This window comes from Urocitellus parryii, chromosome 13 (genome assembly GCF_045843805.1).
Source record: "Urocitellus parryii isolate mUroPar1 chromosome 13, mUroPar1.hap1, whole genome shotgun sequence".
NCBI classification, from domain to species: Eukaryota; Metazoa; Chordata; class Mammalia; order Rodentia; family Sciuridae; genus Urocitellus; species Urocitellus parryii.
In genome coordinates this window covers 26,675,068-26,692,610 of record NC_135543.1, presented here as the reverse complement: position 1 = coordinate 26,692,610, position 17,543 = coordinate 26,675,068, and the positions used below count along the sequence as shown (strand labels likewise).

The 17,543-nt window shown below is 45.5% G+C and overlaps 1 protein-coding gene across 3 annotated transcripts in view; it reads right to left on the bottom strand.

Annotated features, from left to right (window-relative positions):
* Positions 1-17,543, bottom strand: part of St8sia5 (ST8 alpha-N-acetyl-neuraminide alpha-2,8-sialyltransferase 5) — a 65,578-nt gene that overhangs the window by 33,555 nt on the left and 14,480 nt on the right. Inside the window, exon 2 of one of the 3 annotated variants that reach the window (XM_026414507.2) lies at positions 3,227-3,334. The exons of the other annotated variants lie outside the window; for them this stretch is intronic. Coding sequence (XP_026270292.1) covers positions 3,227-3,334 — 108 coding nt within the window. The remainder of the gene's footprint in view (positions 1-3,226; positions 3,335-17,543) is intronic. 3 annotated transcript variants of the gene reach the window in all.

Below are 17,543 nucleotides of genomic sequence, written 5' to 3'. Positions count from 1 at the left end.
ACCGAGTAGACACCATAGAAGGTGCTGAGAACTCAAAGAAGCAAAATCAGTATCGAGCTGGGGACATGGAACCAGTAGCTCATAATTTAAACAAGACAAGAAAGACCTTCCTACTTATTCAAAGTACTCATTTAAATAAAACCCACGCTGATTAAAAAGCATTCCTATCTGCTCATTAAAACAGTTCCCCTGAGGCTGCTTAGTGGCTAATAGTTCATAGACTTAGACTTGAACTTCATCGAGCTGTATGTTCATGTGATTTTATAACTCACACACTTTCCAGTTCCGCCTGGACCTCCCCAGCATGTATCCAGTGAGAAGATCTGACCAGGGCCTTTTTGAGCTCAGTCTGGATTTTCTTTGTGGTCCTGTTTGGAGTCTTCCAGACTGGTCGTTTGGACTGGTTCCTTCTCTGGCTCCTGCTTGAGCCTACAGTACATTAATCCTTTGCTTTTCTGCCCCTCTTTTTCCCCTGGTTATATTTGGTAGATCCTGGCTTCCTTTCCAACCCTGTTAATAATAAATGATAACAGGTTGTCCCACACGTCGACACCCTACACAACTATAGATAGCAAAATATGGCAGGCACTGAATTATTCAATAGCTGGATAATGCCACGGAGAGCATTCCCGGCTCCAGACGCGGAAGGCCGCTCATCAGGATGCTGTACACTGTGTCCTGCTTAGGTCCTCCCCCGGCCCTGCTGATTGGCTGCCAGGAGCTAAGCGACCCATTTTAAAGAAGAACAAGCTGCTTGCTCACCAAGGGGGGAAAAAAATCTCCCACATCCGGCTCAGTTTATTTTTTTTTTCTTTTATTCTTTTTTTTAAAATTATAGATGAACACAATACTTTTATTTTATTTACTTTTATGTGGTGCTGAGGATGGAACCCAGTGCCTCACACACGCTAGGCAAGTGCTCGGCCACAGAGCCACAACCCCAGCCCTCTATTCTTTTGTTTAATTTATTCTTTATAGTTGTACATGACAATAGAGTGCATTTTGTCATACTGGATATACATGGAGTATAACTTCTCATTCTTGTGATGAAACATGATGTGGAGTTACACTGGTCATGTATATATATATATATATATATATGAACATAGAAAAGTTATGTCCAATTCATTCTAGTCTCTTTCCTATTCCCATCTTCCCTCCCTTCCCTTCATTCCCTTTTGTTTAATCCAATGAACTTCTATTCTTCCCTCCCCCAACCTTTAATGTGTATTAGCATCAGCATATCAGAGACAACATTTGGCCTTTGATTTGGGGGGATTGGCTTATTTCACTTAGCATGGTAGTCTCCAGTACCATCCATTTCCCTGCAAATGCCATAACTTTATTCTCCTTTAATACTGAGTAATATTCCATTGTGTATATGTACCGCATTTTCTTTATCCATTCATCTCATGAAGGGCATCAAGGTTGGTTCCATAGCTCAGTTACTGTGAATTGAGGCACTACCAGCTCAGTTTTTAATGACATGAACCACCATGTCTCATAGGAGAGCTGAGCATGCTGCAGTCCTTTGGGGGTTAACTAGAAACTGAGATTGGAATTGGAACTGTCCCAGGGAAACTTGAAATGACATTTATTCTGTGGCTAAGGGAATTCTTGGTCAAGTGGCTGCTCTCCAAAAGGAAGTCAACTCAGCCGGTCATGACCTTGGATAAAGGGCACTTGAATTCCAAAACCCAACTGACAGGGACAGTGGTATCACCGCCCCTGAGGGATCCCAGTGTTTAGGAAAGGGGAGACTGACCTGAGTCCTCAAGACAGAGAGAGAGGAAGAGAAAATAAAGAACAGGGGAGATGACAAAGGGAAGGAAAATGAAAGACAGGCCAAGAACAGATGATGGGAACAGAGACAGGGAAAAGTGGGAGCGAGACAATACTGAGGAGGAGCGGGAGGAGGATACTGGCCCAGGAGGAGTAAGGGACAGAGTCCATTCAATGACTTCAGCCACTGACTGGGGACGTCTGTCCAGAAACAGCCTCCCAGGGGCCTGTCCTTCCTGCTCCCTCCAGCATTTCCAGCCAAGGCCTCTCAAGCCTCTCCCAGGCGGCTCCCCCAGAAGATGGACAGCTGCTCACTTCCCCAGGCCACTGTCCATCTCTGCAGGCAGAAAACACGGCAGACGGGCCAGTGTGCAAGCTCAACATTTCAAGGATAATCGTGGACTGTTCACCCTCCCTGTGACATCCCAAGGGCCACGCAGCTGGCCATACACAGGAAGAACTGTGGTCCCAAGAAGCCAGCATCAGACCCAGGAGCCCTCGCCATGGCATCCCCACACCTCAGTCCTGCCTGTGGACATCGCCTGCCTGGTTTCTGACATTGCCACCACATCTTTACTTGTTCAATACATTGAACAAACGCATACCTACCAGGGATCTCCAAAAAACTCAACTTCTGCAGGGTCAATTTCATGTTTGGGCGTCAAAATTAACTGTGTGGAAAACTCAGGCTTCTTCCCAGGGCAGTGGCTCTGAGAGCCTGTACTTAGGAATACAAGACTCAAAAAAACCAAACACCTCCATCGGCCCCTGGAAGCATTCAGCAGGCAGGTTCCAGCCACACCCGGCTCCCAGCCGAGAGAGCATCCTACCTCCTCAGGAAATCCCCCATAATCCCTCCCTGCAAGGATGTTCCATCTGCACTTGCTCAACAATCTTGCTGAGCTTCCGCTCCTGAGTCTGCAGAGTGCCCTCGGTTACTGACATGAGCTCCTAACACTGAGATCAAGAGGAAACACCCCGTGACAGCACGGACGTCACAGTTCAGCACTGCCCTGAAGTGTCTCTGCCCGGCCAAGGGCAGCCCATTTGTGCCCAGGCAGTGGACTTCAGAGGAGCAGGGGACGATAGCCCAGCACCCATCCCTGATGCCACACACACCCTGCCAACACCTGCCAGCTGATGTCCCAATCCATGCTACAGGGACATAGCCTTGGCTCCCACCCTCAGATGGAGGCTTGAGACCCAGATACCCCAGGGCCAATGAGTCCCTACATTGTTGGGCGTGGGTCCTACTCCTCAGCCTTCACACCCACTCACCCCTGGGGTAACGAGACAGGAGGATCCCCAAATGATCTTGCTATGAGCCAGCAGACCAAGCTGCCCCTCCCCGGAGAGCAGCTCTGGGGGTGGACCACGGGGCACAGACTCCAGGGTCCCCACAGGATGGGCTCCCCCCTCCCTGGCCATTTGTCGGGGTCTGTACCTGGAACTGGAGTCACTGCTGCTCTGCACTGCTGGGTTGTCGGTGACATTAAAGAGCCCCGTCCAATTGGCCAGCTGGTCACCACTCTGCCAACCAAACTGGAGGCCTCTGGCAAGAAAACGAGGCAGTCGGTACACACACTCACTCGTTTGGTTAAGCCTGTCTAACAAGGCTTGTTCTGTCCTTGTGTCCAAGGGACACATCGCCTTGATCATGCACTTGATGGAGATGACGGCGAGGATTCCCACCATGAGGATGACCCAGCGTCTCTACTCTCCCGCAGCCACTGCTCACTTCCCCTTTCCCAGCAGGGCTGAGACCACACATTTTCAACACAGGGAAACTGAGGCTCAGTGAGCTCAAGGTCAGAGGGCTCTTCTACCTTTACTATAGTGCCATCCCTCGATTCCTGCCTCTAGAGACTTAAACGGAAGAACTCTGGTTGCCAGTATTTTGTCCCCTGGTGAGGTAAAATATGCTTCAAAGATTTTCATGAAATTGCCAGTTTTCCAATGCATAAGGGTGTTGCTCCTGGACTAAGCTGATGGACTTACCACATGTGTCTCTACTTCCCCAAACCTGCAAAAATGTCAGCAAAGCAATAATAAGGACCTGGGCATGGACAGGAGGTGGTGGAAGGGCTAGCAACAATATCTTAGAAGACAACAAGCAGATGGTAAGGAACTTAGGTGGAGAGGATGGACTCCTGACTATTTACAAGAAGTAGAGCTGAACCAGGCATGGCGGCACACACCTGTAATCCTAGAGACTTGAGTGATGAGGCTGGAGGATCACAAGTTTGAGGCTAGCCTCAGCAACTTAGTGAGATCCTGTCTCAAAATAAACATAAAGAAGGGCTGGGGATGTAGCTCAGAAGTGGAGCCCCCTGGGTTCAATCCCCAGCATCAGACACTCAGGCAAAAGAGGAGGACCTATTGGTAGCGCACATTCTGGAAGACTCAGGCATGAGAGGGGCTGGGGCCCACAGCAGGTAGGTAGATAGAACGGCATTAAAGGCAAAAGGATGTGTTAAATCCGTATAGGGAGCAGCTAGATGACCCTCCCCTGCTACCACCACCCTGCAGGTTCCTTCCCAGGCCCACTCACGCTCCACCTGCCCACCCCAGATGCAGCACATGTGCCCCCATAGCAAGAGGACCCAGAGAAGTTCTGTTCTCCTTGGAGACCTTACACTGAAAACAGCTGGGGGCACTTGCAAGCCTGCCCACCAAGTCCGCAGAATGCAGGGACCACTTACCCTGCCCCTCTGGTTTAGCCAGGGATACATTTCTCAGAAAAGAAACTGAAGCTTAAAGGACACAGCAAAGAACAAAAGGGACTGTGCCATCTGAGAGCCCTGGGACAGGCTTTCCCTCCTGGCACTGTGGACACCTGGGGCTGGAGAGCTCTTTGGTGGGGATGTCTTGTGCCTGTAGGGTGGGCAACATCCTGGTCTCTGCTACCAGGTGCCAGCAGCACTGCACCCCAACCCTCCTGTTTATGACAGCCAAAATGTATCCAGACACTGCCAAACGCCCTTGAGGAAAGATCAACCTGGCTGAGAGCTCCTGATGCACAGCAATGCAGAGCTTCCAAGTGACCTTCTAGGGACTGGCTGCTAAGGACACTGGCAGGTGGAGAAAGTCTGAACTTGAAAGCCAGAAGACCAAACAAACAAAAAAACCAAAAAAGGATTTCAGAGAAAAAAGGAATTCACAGATGAAGGGCAGACAAGATTTTTTAATAAAACCCTTAATAATAACCAGGCTCTCCACCAAGGCCGTGGGGCGCAGGTGGTAGCTGGAGTGAGCCACCTCCGCTGATGCCCAGTGTCCTCAGGCAAGTCTCGGTGCTGCCCCAGTCTCTGCTCTCATCTTTTAGGGGAGGGAACTGTCTCAGATGTCTCCAAAATCCTCGATCAAAAGTGTCGTGGAGCTGGGCGTCCTGGGTGCCCAGCACCTCTCCTGGCAAGTCCAGCTCACCTCCCAAGTGCATGCTGGCCCAGCCTCCTAGCTGGCCCTCTGCTAAGGGCACCCCTTCAGGTGCTGCTAGGGGAGCACTGCACACATGAAGTGCTCAATTGATGCACTGCTGACTGGTTGTGAGTTCCTTTCTCATCCTCTCCAGTCTCCATGGCAGAAGGGAGCTCGGCCTGGGAGAGGAACAAGCATAACTCACAGAGGCCAGAGGCCTAGCAGAATGCCCATCCGGTTCTTTGTCCATTCAGAAAACAACCGCACTCCATTCTGGTCTCATTCAATAGTTATTATTTCGTTTATTTATTTGTTGAAGTAGTTAAGCTTCATTACTTTAAGGCTAGGTTTGGTTTAGAGATACTTGTTGAACACTTACTATGAACTGGGCCCTTTACATACAGGATCTCAATTCAACAACCCATCCAAAAAGTCTCATGAACTTTATTTAAGCTGATGAAACATGCAGCTCAGAGAGGTTTAGTAACTTTCCCAAGATCACAAGGCTAACAACTGACCAACCTAAGACTTAAACCCAGGGTTGTCTTATTCAAAAAGCTTTTATTCCCAAGACTTTTACTAGGCTGAATATGGGCTGAGAAAATAATATTTCCACCTTAGATTTTATAAATTAGCTAGTTTACAAATCAGTTCCCCAGCCCAGGAGTCTGCTATGAAACTCACAGCCTTCTTAAAAATAATCTGACCAGCTCTCTCTCTGCTTTGTGGTGCCACGTCCTGAGATGCTTTTCTCGGCCACACCCTTCCGCCATAATGTTCTGCCTCACCTCACAGAGCCATGGAGTTGGCCTTCTACGAACTGAGACCTCTGAAACCGCACATTAAAGCATGACCACATACAGAAACAGAAAACACCCCTCGGCTTGAAAAATGCCTCACAAGAAATGCCGGCCTTCCCAGGGACAACCTCACTTCATAGCAAAGAGAAGATCCTTGAGGACAGCCCCTCATTTCCTGTGACTTCAAAAGCTGCAATGGATGGAAGAAAAACAGACAAAAGGTTTAATGTAAATTTTTCCCAATTACATACTAATGTTTCATAGGCTTTCCCAATCATCATCATCATCATCATCACCATCATCATCAAGTCGGGTAAGGTGGCACACACCTGTAATCCCATTGGCTCAGAAGGCTGAGGCAGAAGGATCACGAGTTCAAAGCCAGCCTTTGAACTCAGTGAGACCCTGTCTCTAAATAAAATACCAAAAAAGGCTGAGGATGTGGCTCAGTGGTTAGTGCCCCTGAGTTCAATCCCTGGTACCAATCATCATCATCATCATCAATCATCACCACCACATTTTTGTCTCTTTAGAGCAGAACAACTGCATCCAACTGTCTAACAATTTTTAGTAAAAACTCTAACAAATGGACACAAAAAACATGGCAAAGGCTAGTGGTTATATCCTGAGACATTCAGAAAACAAAAACTACAAATAGAGGAGACATTAGCTCACAAGTCAGGACAGCCTGACTTGAGCTCTTCACATCAGTTGCTCTAGAGGTCCCAAAGACAAAGTGCTCTTAATGACCTGCACCCTGAGTTTATGTTTAACTGTGGAAAGTCCACACGAAATGTGTCATTTTCATGTAATTGATAATCCTATCTAGCCAGGCATGTGGCACATACCTGTAATCCCAGTGGCTCAGGAGGCTGAGGCAGGAGGATTGCGAGTTCAAAGCCAGCCTCAGCAAAAGAAGGCCCTAAGCAACTCAGTGAGACCCTGTCTCTAAACAAAACACAAAATAGGCCTGGGGGATGTGGCTCAGTGGTTGAGTGCCTCTGAGTTCAATCCCTGATACCAAATAATAATAATAATCCTATCTATAAAGTCACAAAATTGTGACTCACAGACAGCAAGGGCTGATGTTTGAGGCAAACGTCAGTTAACATCTGCCCTTCCATCTGCCTCCATGCAGATTCCTTGATATTTAATCAGATCACAACTCCAGAGACCTACACAGACCGCTGGACGGCAATAGTTCCTTCCTCCTCTAACTACCCTGTTTGAACCAAGAACCCTCTAGAAGAACCATATTTGTCTCTGTAAACTTATGAAGAGCTCAAAGGTGTAAGTTTCCACCACCACACTTTTATGCTACTTCTAAATACTCTCACCGGATCTGGTGTAGGGATGGACAGAACAGAAAATTAATATCTTAGTTCATTTTGTCCTGAAAAAAGAAAGCACTTTCCTTCTGAGAAATTTTAGATGAAGGCTGTCCAAAAGAACTTCCTGTATCGGGCCCTGAACACTTGAAGTTAGTTGATACCATTGAAGAACTTTTATTATTTTATTGTTCATTAATTTACATTTGAACAAACCCAAGTGACTGACGGTTACCATACTGGACAACTCAATTCTGGATAAACTCAATATGTAGATCAAATCACTGTAATTATATTTTTAATGTGCAGAGAAAAATGTTATTTCATCTATGTTTGAATGTGTACCTCTTGAGTTTCAGGTCAAAGACTTTCAAAAAGAATGTCTAGGCAAATTGCTTTCAGTGAGATATAATTTACATATAATAAAATTCACACAAAAAAATAATACTCTGACCAGCAAGAGGTTTTCCCATGAAATGTACAAAAGGTCAGCAAGCCACACTGTCATTCTCCCACGTACAGGAGACAGTGCTGCCTGGGTGATAGCAGGCATTCTTTACAGTTCTTGAGCAGGAAGGGCAACATCACAGAAAGGTGCTCATTACAAATTAACGAAAGAAACAGGCCACCAGAGGCATGCAGTAGTCATCTGACTTTTATAAGGCTTTACATCATAAAGCTACTTATCTTGTAAGCTAAAATGTGTTTCTTCTAGGGGCCTGGGAATGGGGTTCAGTGGTAGGGCATTTGTGTGGCATGCGGGAGGCCCTGGCTTTGATCCCTAGCACTACAAAAAGAAAAGTGAAAATGGTTGAAATTCATCCTTCTTTTAGTTTCGAAATGTTTTCTATTTATCTCAAAAAATTGATTGCATTATTTTCAAAGCTAATATTTAATTAAATATATAATTAAAATTCTATTCCTGAGCTAAGTGAAGGAACTGTCTATTATTAGCTAATTAAACTCCCATGAGGAAGGTGAGTATTGGTATGAGAGAGGATAACAAAGGAAAGAGAAATTTTTTGTTTTGTTTTTGTTTTGCAGTATTGGGTATTGAACTCAGGAGTGCTCTATCACTGAGCTACATCCCCAGCTTTTCTAATTTTATATTTAGAAACTGCATCTTGGGGCTGGGGGTGTGGCTCAAGCGGTAGCACGCTCGCCTGGCATGCGTGCGGCCCGGGTTCGATCCTCAGCACCACATACCAACAAAGATGTTGTGTCCGCTGAGAACTAAAAAATAAATATTAAAAAAAAAAAAAAAAAAAAAAGAAACTGCATCTTGCTAAGTTGCCCAGACTGGCCTTGAATTTAACCAACTAGCTGAGATTATAGGTATGTGCTCCCACATCCAGCTAACAAAGAAAAGTTTTATTCACTTATTTGTTTACTCAACAACTGTTATTGAGCATCTACTATGCACCAAAAACTGTCCTAGACACTTGGACAAATAATAAAGGATAGCAAACTCTTATTTTCAAAATGTTTGATTTAAAATAGAGATGAGTAAACTAAAACACACACAAATATTAACACACACACGAAATATGAGCAAAACAACACACACGAAATATGAGCAAACAACTAAATGCATGTGAAAACGTTAGCAAACAACATGGGACAAAATTAAGTGCTAAAAGGGGTGCAATTGATGTTCTGTCTTGGATTGTTTTTGTTTTGTTTATTTTACAAGAAGGAAAAAGATTTGAAATCAACATGGCAGAATGTGAACCTTATCAACATCATGACATGAATGTTTATTATATTGTTCTCCATATTCTTTAGAATTCCACTTTTTTTCATTCTAAAAATGTGTTAAAATAATTTTTGTTGTCTGCTTTTTGCAATGCTGGGGATTGACCGGGGGTTTCACGCATGCTCAGCACACTCTGCCACTGAGTTACATCCACACCCAAGAAGAATTTTTGCAAATGAAGTGTTTTCTCTAAACTCGTGTTCACTAACAAGCTGCAGAGTGGCCACAGGCAACTTTTTGGTCTTGGACAGACTTGTAGTGTCTTTGCGCCTCACAGGTTTAGCCAACACTGAACACTGAAACCTACAAACACAGCACGTACAGAATTTCATAAACTGAGTTATTCACGACTGGATTTAGATATATCGAGGCCTCAGGCACTGAAAAGTTTCTAGTGCCACCTAAAGTTACACGCCTGTTAGAATTAAAATAGCTGCGGTCTAGATTTCCTGATGATGAAATCTGGGATAGGTTCACTGGGGCTCAGCTCTCCCCTGTTGTGGTGGTTGTTGGTGACAACCGAGGTCATCCACATCCCCTGTTGCATAACCCTCAGACATGGAACATAACCCCCTGATCTCAAAGCAACGAATCCTCCCACCATCTGACCCTTCCCAAAGTCAACTACAGGGAATTTCAGGGCAAAAAGCAAGATCACATTTTAGAGATGCTATTTAAAAACAAGAGGAATTGCCCATTAGATGGAATTACTTCCATTAACAATGTCCTCCAAAATTGTAATCATTAACTTATTAAAATTTATGCCAGTGGATTGAGAAAATATGTGGCTAAGAAAACATATGCTTTAGTACAGGGACAGGTTTATATGTCATTTTCAATCCTCCCAAAAGCTTTGAGGTAAATATTATTATCCCCATTCACAGATTAGGAAACTGAGGCTCAGGGAGATTAGATTCATAACCTGCCCAGCTATATTATAGGGAACTAAAAAAGTATTCAAGCTGGAGTCCAACTCCAGGGCCTGTGCTTCTTCCTCTTCTTTAGCCTCATCCATGTTCCCATGGTCTATCTTTCTTTGCTTTTCTTTTTCTTTTTTTTTTTTTTTTTTTTGGTATTAGGGATTGAACCAGAGGTGCTTGATCACTGAGCTACATCCCCAACCCTCTTTATTTTGAAACAGGATCTTGCTAAGTTGCTGAGGCTAGCAACTTACAGGTGTGGGCCACTATGCCAGGTTCCCTATTCTCTTTCAAAGCAACAACAAAAGAATACTTTCCTGACACATGCCTGTGATCCCAATGACTGAGAAGCTGAGGCAGGAGGATCTCAAGTTCAAGGCCAGCCTCAGCAACTTAGTGAGACCCTATCTCAAAAGAAAATTTTAAAAAACAGCTGGGGATGTAGTTTAGTGGATGAACACTTGCCTAGCATGTGTGAGGCCCTGGGTCCCCTCCCAACACTGCTACCAACCCAAACAAAAAGCTGAAGGACTTCTGCATGATTCAGTGTTTTTAATATCATCAGAGCTTCTACTGTCGCTGTGGAGAGTACTGTAAATACTGTAAATTGAAGAGGCTGCACCAAGTTATCTCTGAGAGCCTCTCCATCTCACTGAAGACCCAAAGTCATGGATTTTAAATATGAACTTGTGACCCTGGAGGAGGCCAGAGGAGCAATTTTATAGGGGACAGTAAGGGGAGTAGCATATCCATAGCTCTCTGCTCCCAGCGCAGGGGCACAGACACAGTCTGCCTTCACATGTGGTGGCAGGCTGGAAGTGTGGCTCAGTGGTGAGCACCAGCCTTGCACACGGTGGGCCCGGCCAAGCGTCGGCTGGTCCACTCAAGTGCTGGAATCACCAGGGATGCTGAGTCAAGATAGGCAGGATCTGTGGGGCTCGAGCCACTGGGCACTGCAGGTACCTGAGCTCCATGAGCAAAGCATACCCCTGACAATGGAGCCCAGGACCCCCATGCAGAATGCTCCACCCCGCAGGGCACAGCATGCAGCCCAGGTCACCAAAAGGCTGGCCAGGTGCCTCAGGACAAAATGAAAACTGAATCCCTTCCTCAGGAGACTCTTCCAAGGGCTCCTGCAGGCTCTGGAGGTCAGACTGAAGCCACGGTCACTTCCTTCAGGTCAGTTGCCTCCCAGCTGGCCTCTGGTCTTCATGTCTTCCCTGCCATTTGGCCCAGACACTGCCATCAGTCCCAGGCAAGGGAAGGAACTGGGGGAGGAGGAGGCCCAGCTGGGACAAGCACCAGACTGCTTCTGAGTCCAACCATCCCAGGTGGGGGAAGGGCTGCGCGGAGGTATTCCCAGGCACTCTCCCACCCCAGAAGCCCAGGCGCTTATTGGATAATCCCAGCAATGCTAGCAAGAGCCACCAGGCAGGAATGGGCCTGACTTGAAGGGCCACAGGGGCCATCTCTAGCCTTAGAATATCTGACACTTTTACTTGTCACTTATACTTTCAGAAGAATGGGGACCTTCCCCCCACAATGCTACATGGCCTTCTTCAATGCTATTAGACACCACTATTGTGCTTAATAACTGACAGCCTGTTTGTACTGTTGATTGACAATGACCACCTGTGCACAGTGGGTGTCTTGGGAGACCCAGGGGTGGGTGTGAGTGGACAAGAAAAGAACCAGAGTGGAGATTACCCCAGTCCTCAGGGTATTGGGGAGTCAACGGATCTTGGTGGATGAACAGCCTCTGGTGGGATCTCAGGCAGCAGCACCAGCTTGACAAGGGAGAGGTTTCTGGACAGGAAGCCATTCCAGAGCCACTCAGTCACACACCCATCTGCAGCTGCCTCCTGAGATTCCCGATTGGGAAGCCCAAGAGCCACACCCACCACCAACTAGCAGCAGGACTCCTGGCAGCTAACCTCTTAGAGCCTGGGTTTCCTCGCCTGTAGAAGGAGAGGAATGACCTTTGCTATGGTTGGATATGGTTGGGTGGCCTCCACAGGCTGTGTGTTATTTAATTACCACCATGAGGCATTAGCCCATTTTGCCCCATCATCCCAGATGTGGAACACATATAAAAACTTAAATATTGCCGGGCACAGTGGCGTGTGCCTGTAACCCCAGCAGCTCAGAAGGCTGAATCGTGAGTTCAAAGCCAGCCTCAGCAATGGCAAGGCCCTAAGCACTCAGTGAGACCCTGTCTCTAAATAAAATACAAAATAGGGCTGGGGATGTGGCTCAATGGTCTAGTGCCCCTGAGTTCAATCCCTGGTACCCCACCCCAAAAAACCTTAAATATTATATGTAATATAGAATTATACCATATATTAATATTTAATATATTAAGATAATCACATAATATAATTGTGGTATGAGTATATCAATATTAACTAATATGCATAATCTCTAGATTATGATTTCCAGTTTTTCCTGTTTTAGTGCACCTGTTTCCATTTCATTTATTCTCAGAATCATAAACATGGGACTTAATGGTTAAGAGGATGGAAACTTGAGACAACTTTGGTGTTCAGAGGTGGGGCCTTCAGGAGGTGATTAGAATTGGATAAGGTCATCAGGCTGGAACCCGCATGATTAAATCCTGGTGGTTCTATAAGAGAGAGAGAGAGAGAGAGAGAGAGAGAGAGCCCAGAGAAGACACATGTGTGCTCCTGGTCACTCACAATGTGACTCCTGGGCTGCCTCAGCACTCTGCTGAACAAAAGTCATCATCAGAGGTGGGTCCTTGAACCTCCAGAATTGTGAGCTAAATACACCTTTTTTAAAAAAAATAAAGTTATCAGCCTTAGGTATTTCATTACAATAACACAAATGGACAAATATAACCCTCAATCTAAGGATAGAAACAGCCCATAAAAGCAGACAAACAAATGATAAGTATAAGAAAGCTCCTATCTAATAATATACCATTTAGATACATTTAACATAATGTTTGCTTCAAGAAAAGAGAATGGGATGATTGATAACAAGATAAGGAGTGTTACTTTCTTTTTTAAATATTTTTTAGTTGTAGTTTGACAAAACACCTTTATTTCACTTGTTTATTTTTGTATATGGTGTTGAGGATCAAACCCAGGGTCTCACACATGCGAGACGAGCGCTCCACCACTGAGCCACAATCCCAGCCCCAGGAGTGTTACTTTCCATTCACATACTCTTTTGTAGTTTTTGAATCTAATGCATTTATCACTTTTTCCAAAAATAAACACCAATGCATTTTGGTGTGGATTTAATCTTCTAGTAACTGGAGGCATGCAAATGAAAATAATAGTCTTAATAGTTTTTTTTATCCTATCAAAATGACAAAATATATGTAATGTTAACATGGGGGTTGGTCATTGGAAATCACTTGTCTGGAAGAGAATTTGGAAATATGTATCAAAAGGTTTAACAAGGCTTAAAAATGCAACCCACCAATGCAATGGATGGCCCTATAGCTACCACATCATAGTGTGCAGAAGTTTTAAATGACATGGGGAAATTGGTAATTTTAAGCAAAGAAGAAAAAGGAGAAGGAGGAGGAGAATATATGTAGAAGTTCACTATTGTCTTATTTCTGTTTAAAAAGGCTTCAAGAAAAGTCTGAAAGAAAATATACCAAAAAGTTAATATGTCTCTGAGTAGTGGGATTTTTGAGACTTTTTTTTTTCTGCTTCTTGATGCTTTTCTGTCCTAACACTGAACATGTGTTCTGTAATAACATTAAAAAGTTATAACAACATAATAAACTTAAAATAATACAATAAGTAATTATAATAAAATAATAATCCTTAAAAAAAGGAAGGCAAAAACCAAAATCAGAATCCTAGAAAACTGCACAAGCTGCACAAAGCAAATCTTCCACAAAGTATCCTTCACTTTCTCAAAAAAAGACAAAAGGTATAAAAGTCTACTTGCATCCTTTTTCTTACTGTATTACTTTAGAAAACTTGCACCACCTTTCTCTTCTCTTTGAAATGGATATAAATCACTTTCAAAACATGATAGGCCTTTTGTCAGCTTTGTGACCCAGGGACTTCTTTCTTGAAGACCTGGAAGCCATCTCCTTGAAATGTAAAAATCAAGGAAGCATGCACCCCCATCTCCCAGTCTCAGGGGTAGGGAAGGATCCTAACTTTAACGTGTACCTTGCTCCAAGTTGCAAAGCTACCTCCTGTCAGAAAGATTTGAGAAGTTTGCTCTCCTCTAGACAAAGCCAATGAGCCAACACAATGATCAGAACCCACCCCCACTCCCCCACCCCCGAAACTACCAGCCTTAGGTATTTAGAAACAGGTGCCATTACTATCCTGGTAAGTCAGTTTTCCATCACTGTGACAAAAATACCTGAGACTCTCAACCTAGTAAGGGAAAAAGTTTATTTTGGTTCATGGTTTCGGAGGGTCCAGTCCACAGTGACTTGGTCCTGTTGCTTTGGGTCTGTGATGGCAGGAGTGTCAGGAGGAAGGGGACTGTTCACCTCATGGTAGTCAGGAAATAAAGAGTGAGCTAGGAAGGGCTGGAGTTCCAATCTCCCTTTAAAGGCACACCCCCAATGATCTAACTTCCTTCCACTAGGCCCCACCCCCTTAAAGGTTCCACCATCTCCCAACAGTGCTACAGGCTGGGATCAAGCTGTCAACACATGACTCTGTGGAATATTCAACATTCAAACTACAGCACCAGGTAAAGTGAGGTTGAAAATGTGTGACAAATGGTGCTGTCAACTGCGTGAGAACTAGCTGTTTATCTTGAGAAGATGTAGAAAATAGGTTGTATCTGGGTGGCTGTAAAAAAGGATGGGATTTCTTTCTCTATTATCTCTTAGCAGGTTGCCTGTGAGAACCACCTTCTGATTTGATGCTTCTTCAATTATAAAAATATTTTCTTTCCCTACCAAAAAAGTCCTTTGTAATCCTTTTGGTGCTGCCCAAACAGATAGATGGCAATGATGATAGATAGCTGATATTAACACCCACCAAAAAAAAAAAAATTAGATAATAATAAAGTAGGGGCAGGGTTTCCCCCACCCCAGGAAAAAACTTTACAGGTGAAGCTTTTCCAGAGATTTCATGCCTTTCTCCTAACAACTGTCACTCAAGCCCCTAGGGAGCCAGTGACCCACTGGGAGAATCACCCAGCCCATGTCCCTGCTTTCCCCTTCGTGCCATCAGGAGAGTCCTGGACCAGGTGGAGGGCAGGGACCCCAAGGACCATCAGCCAAAAGTGATTGGAGCAGCTGATCTGAAAGGCTTTCCCAATCCAAGTCTCGACCAAGAACAAAGCCAAACCCACTTCTTCTCCTGGAGTCAACTTGGTCTCAAGCCAGTGGGTCACTCAAGAAACAGGTGCCATTACTGTCATCCTAGCCTTAAGAGGGACACTCTTATTCTATGACAGTAATCCCTAAAGGTAGGGATGGTCCCATGATACCCTGACTTTCCCATCTTCATGCCCTCCTTGGGCCTTTTAGAGCCTAGCCCACCCCAGCTAAAATATCCAACAAGATCATATCTAGACATTGATACCTTATGTTCCCACAGTGCTTCACGTTCACCAGGGAGCCAATCAAGAGGGGGAAATGGGGGCAGACAGAGAACAAATGAAACAAAGGCATCCAGAACTAGAGAACCCACGCCCTGCCCAATACATGGGAAGACAGGCCTCACGGCACCAGTTCCTTCCGTTTTCCAAGGGATGCCCGGAAGCCAGACTTTTATTTTTAATTTTCCAATTGTTAAAAGCTGTCAATTAATTCAAACTTGAAACACTCTGCAGACCAAGTATGCGGTGCTGGAGGCTGGGGACCTCCCACTGGCAGCTCCTAACTGACATCATCTTGCCCTATTCTATGAGGAAGACAGAGTGTGCATCACCCCCACAGCTGAGGAAACAGGGACACAGAGTAGAAAGTTAGTGCCCAGACAGCTAGTGGCCAAGGGAGGCCAGGAACTCAGGAGTCCTCCCAGTTCAGTTCTCCAATCACCAAAGTTCTAGACTCTGTCCCAGGAATCAGCTGCACACCACACCTTGGGGTCTTCCCCTGTTGGGGTGCAGGGTCGGCAACCCTCTGCCTTTTGACCTCATGCATGACAGTCTTGCTCACCATTGCGACAGCTGCCCACTCTGGAAGCCCAGGTAAATGTCATTCTGGAGCCCTGCCTGAAACCACCTCTTTCCCTCCCATTTGACAGCATATAATAAGAATGCAAATGCTGAACTCACTATTAGTACAAGGATAACCTTGAGTAGGCTCTGTTTGAAAAAAAAAATAATAATAATAAGAGGAAAATCATTCACAAACACCAGTACTTAACTTTCACTTAACTTTCGTGGGAGGATAATCTATTAAATTATTCATTGGTATCTTCCCTCCCCCACACCAGGAAGATAGCTTGCCTTTTTTATCTTCTCACTTTAGGGCCATCTGGGTTGTGGGGGCTGAAAGGCTTCAACGCTCACTGAAGAAATTGTGCTAGACTGTTCTGGAGGGAAGCAGAAGGCGGGTAATTTTGGGTCTGGAGAGGGGTAGAGAGGAAGTGGTGGGACCACGCCCAGGGGAGATACCTTGAGACAGAGAGGCCCACAATAGTGTTTGGGGTCCTTTCTCCATACCCTTCAGAAGGGACAGCAGGCCTCAGAATCACTGCTGCTAGGGGCACCTCCAGAGGCTGGGCCAGGGCTCCAGAAGCCTCCAGAAAAGTAGGAGGCAGATCAGCTGAGACCAGCATGGCCCAGGGGGTCACTCAAATGTCCCATTCCACAGAAGACCTCCCAGGTCTCCACCGGACCCTAGGGTGGAGGGAAGGCGCCTCAGCCATTACAACTTCCTACCAACTGGTGGAGAAGACCTGGCATTGCTTTTTAATTAAATAAAAATCTTTAAAGGAGCCACTTCTCACACACCACACCAGGCTCGTGAAATAAAATGGACAGGCACTCTTCTATTATTCATCATCACTGGCCCTGAACCTCACAGCTGGTGGAAGGCACCTTTCCTTTCCCCATCCACTCTATTTTTTGTTTATTACATATATTTATTTTTGTATATGATTCCATAATTATCGAACAACCTCACCAGGCTGGATGCCAAGGCTCAACAGTGCACAAACCAACAGAGGCCCAGACCCAATGGAGCTTCCCTTCTACGACAGGGAGAAAGATAGAGTGACAATAAACTAGCAGGTGACAAAATGTGTACTGTGCCTGAGGGGGAAATGTGCTGTGGGGAAAAATACAGGGAGAAAAGAGGATGAGGAGCTTGGGGTAAGTGAGATGCCCTTCCACACAGGGTGTGAGGGAGGCCTCTCCCCAAAGGGGCCACTTGAAAGGGACCAGAAGGTGGTGAGGTGACCTCAGGGGCAGAATGCCAGGAGGACTAGCATCTGCAAAGGTCTGAAGCTCAGGGCCAGAGGCTTCTGGGTTGAGGAGTCAGAGGCAGGTGACAGTGGACAAGGGGACACTTCATGGAAGCAATGCCACCTGTCTGTGCTCCCTCAAAGCCTTCTCTGAGGTGGTGTGCCATGTC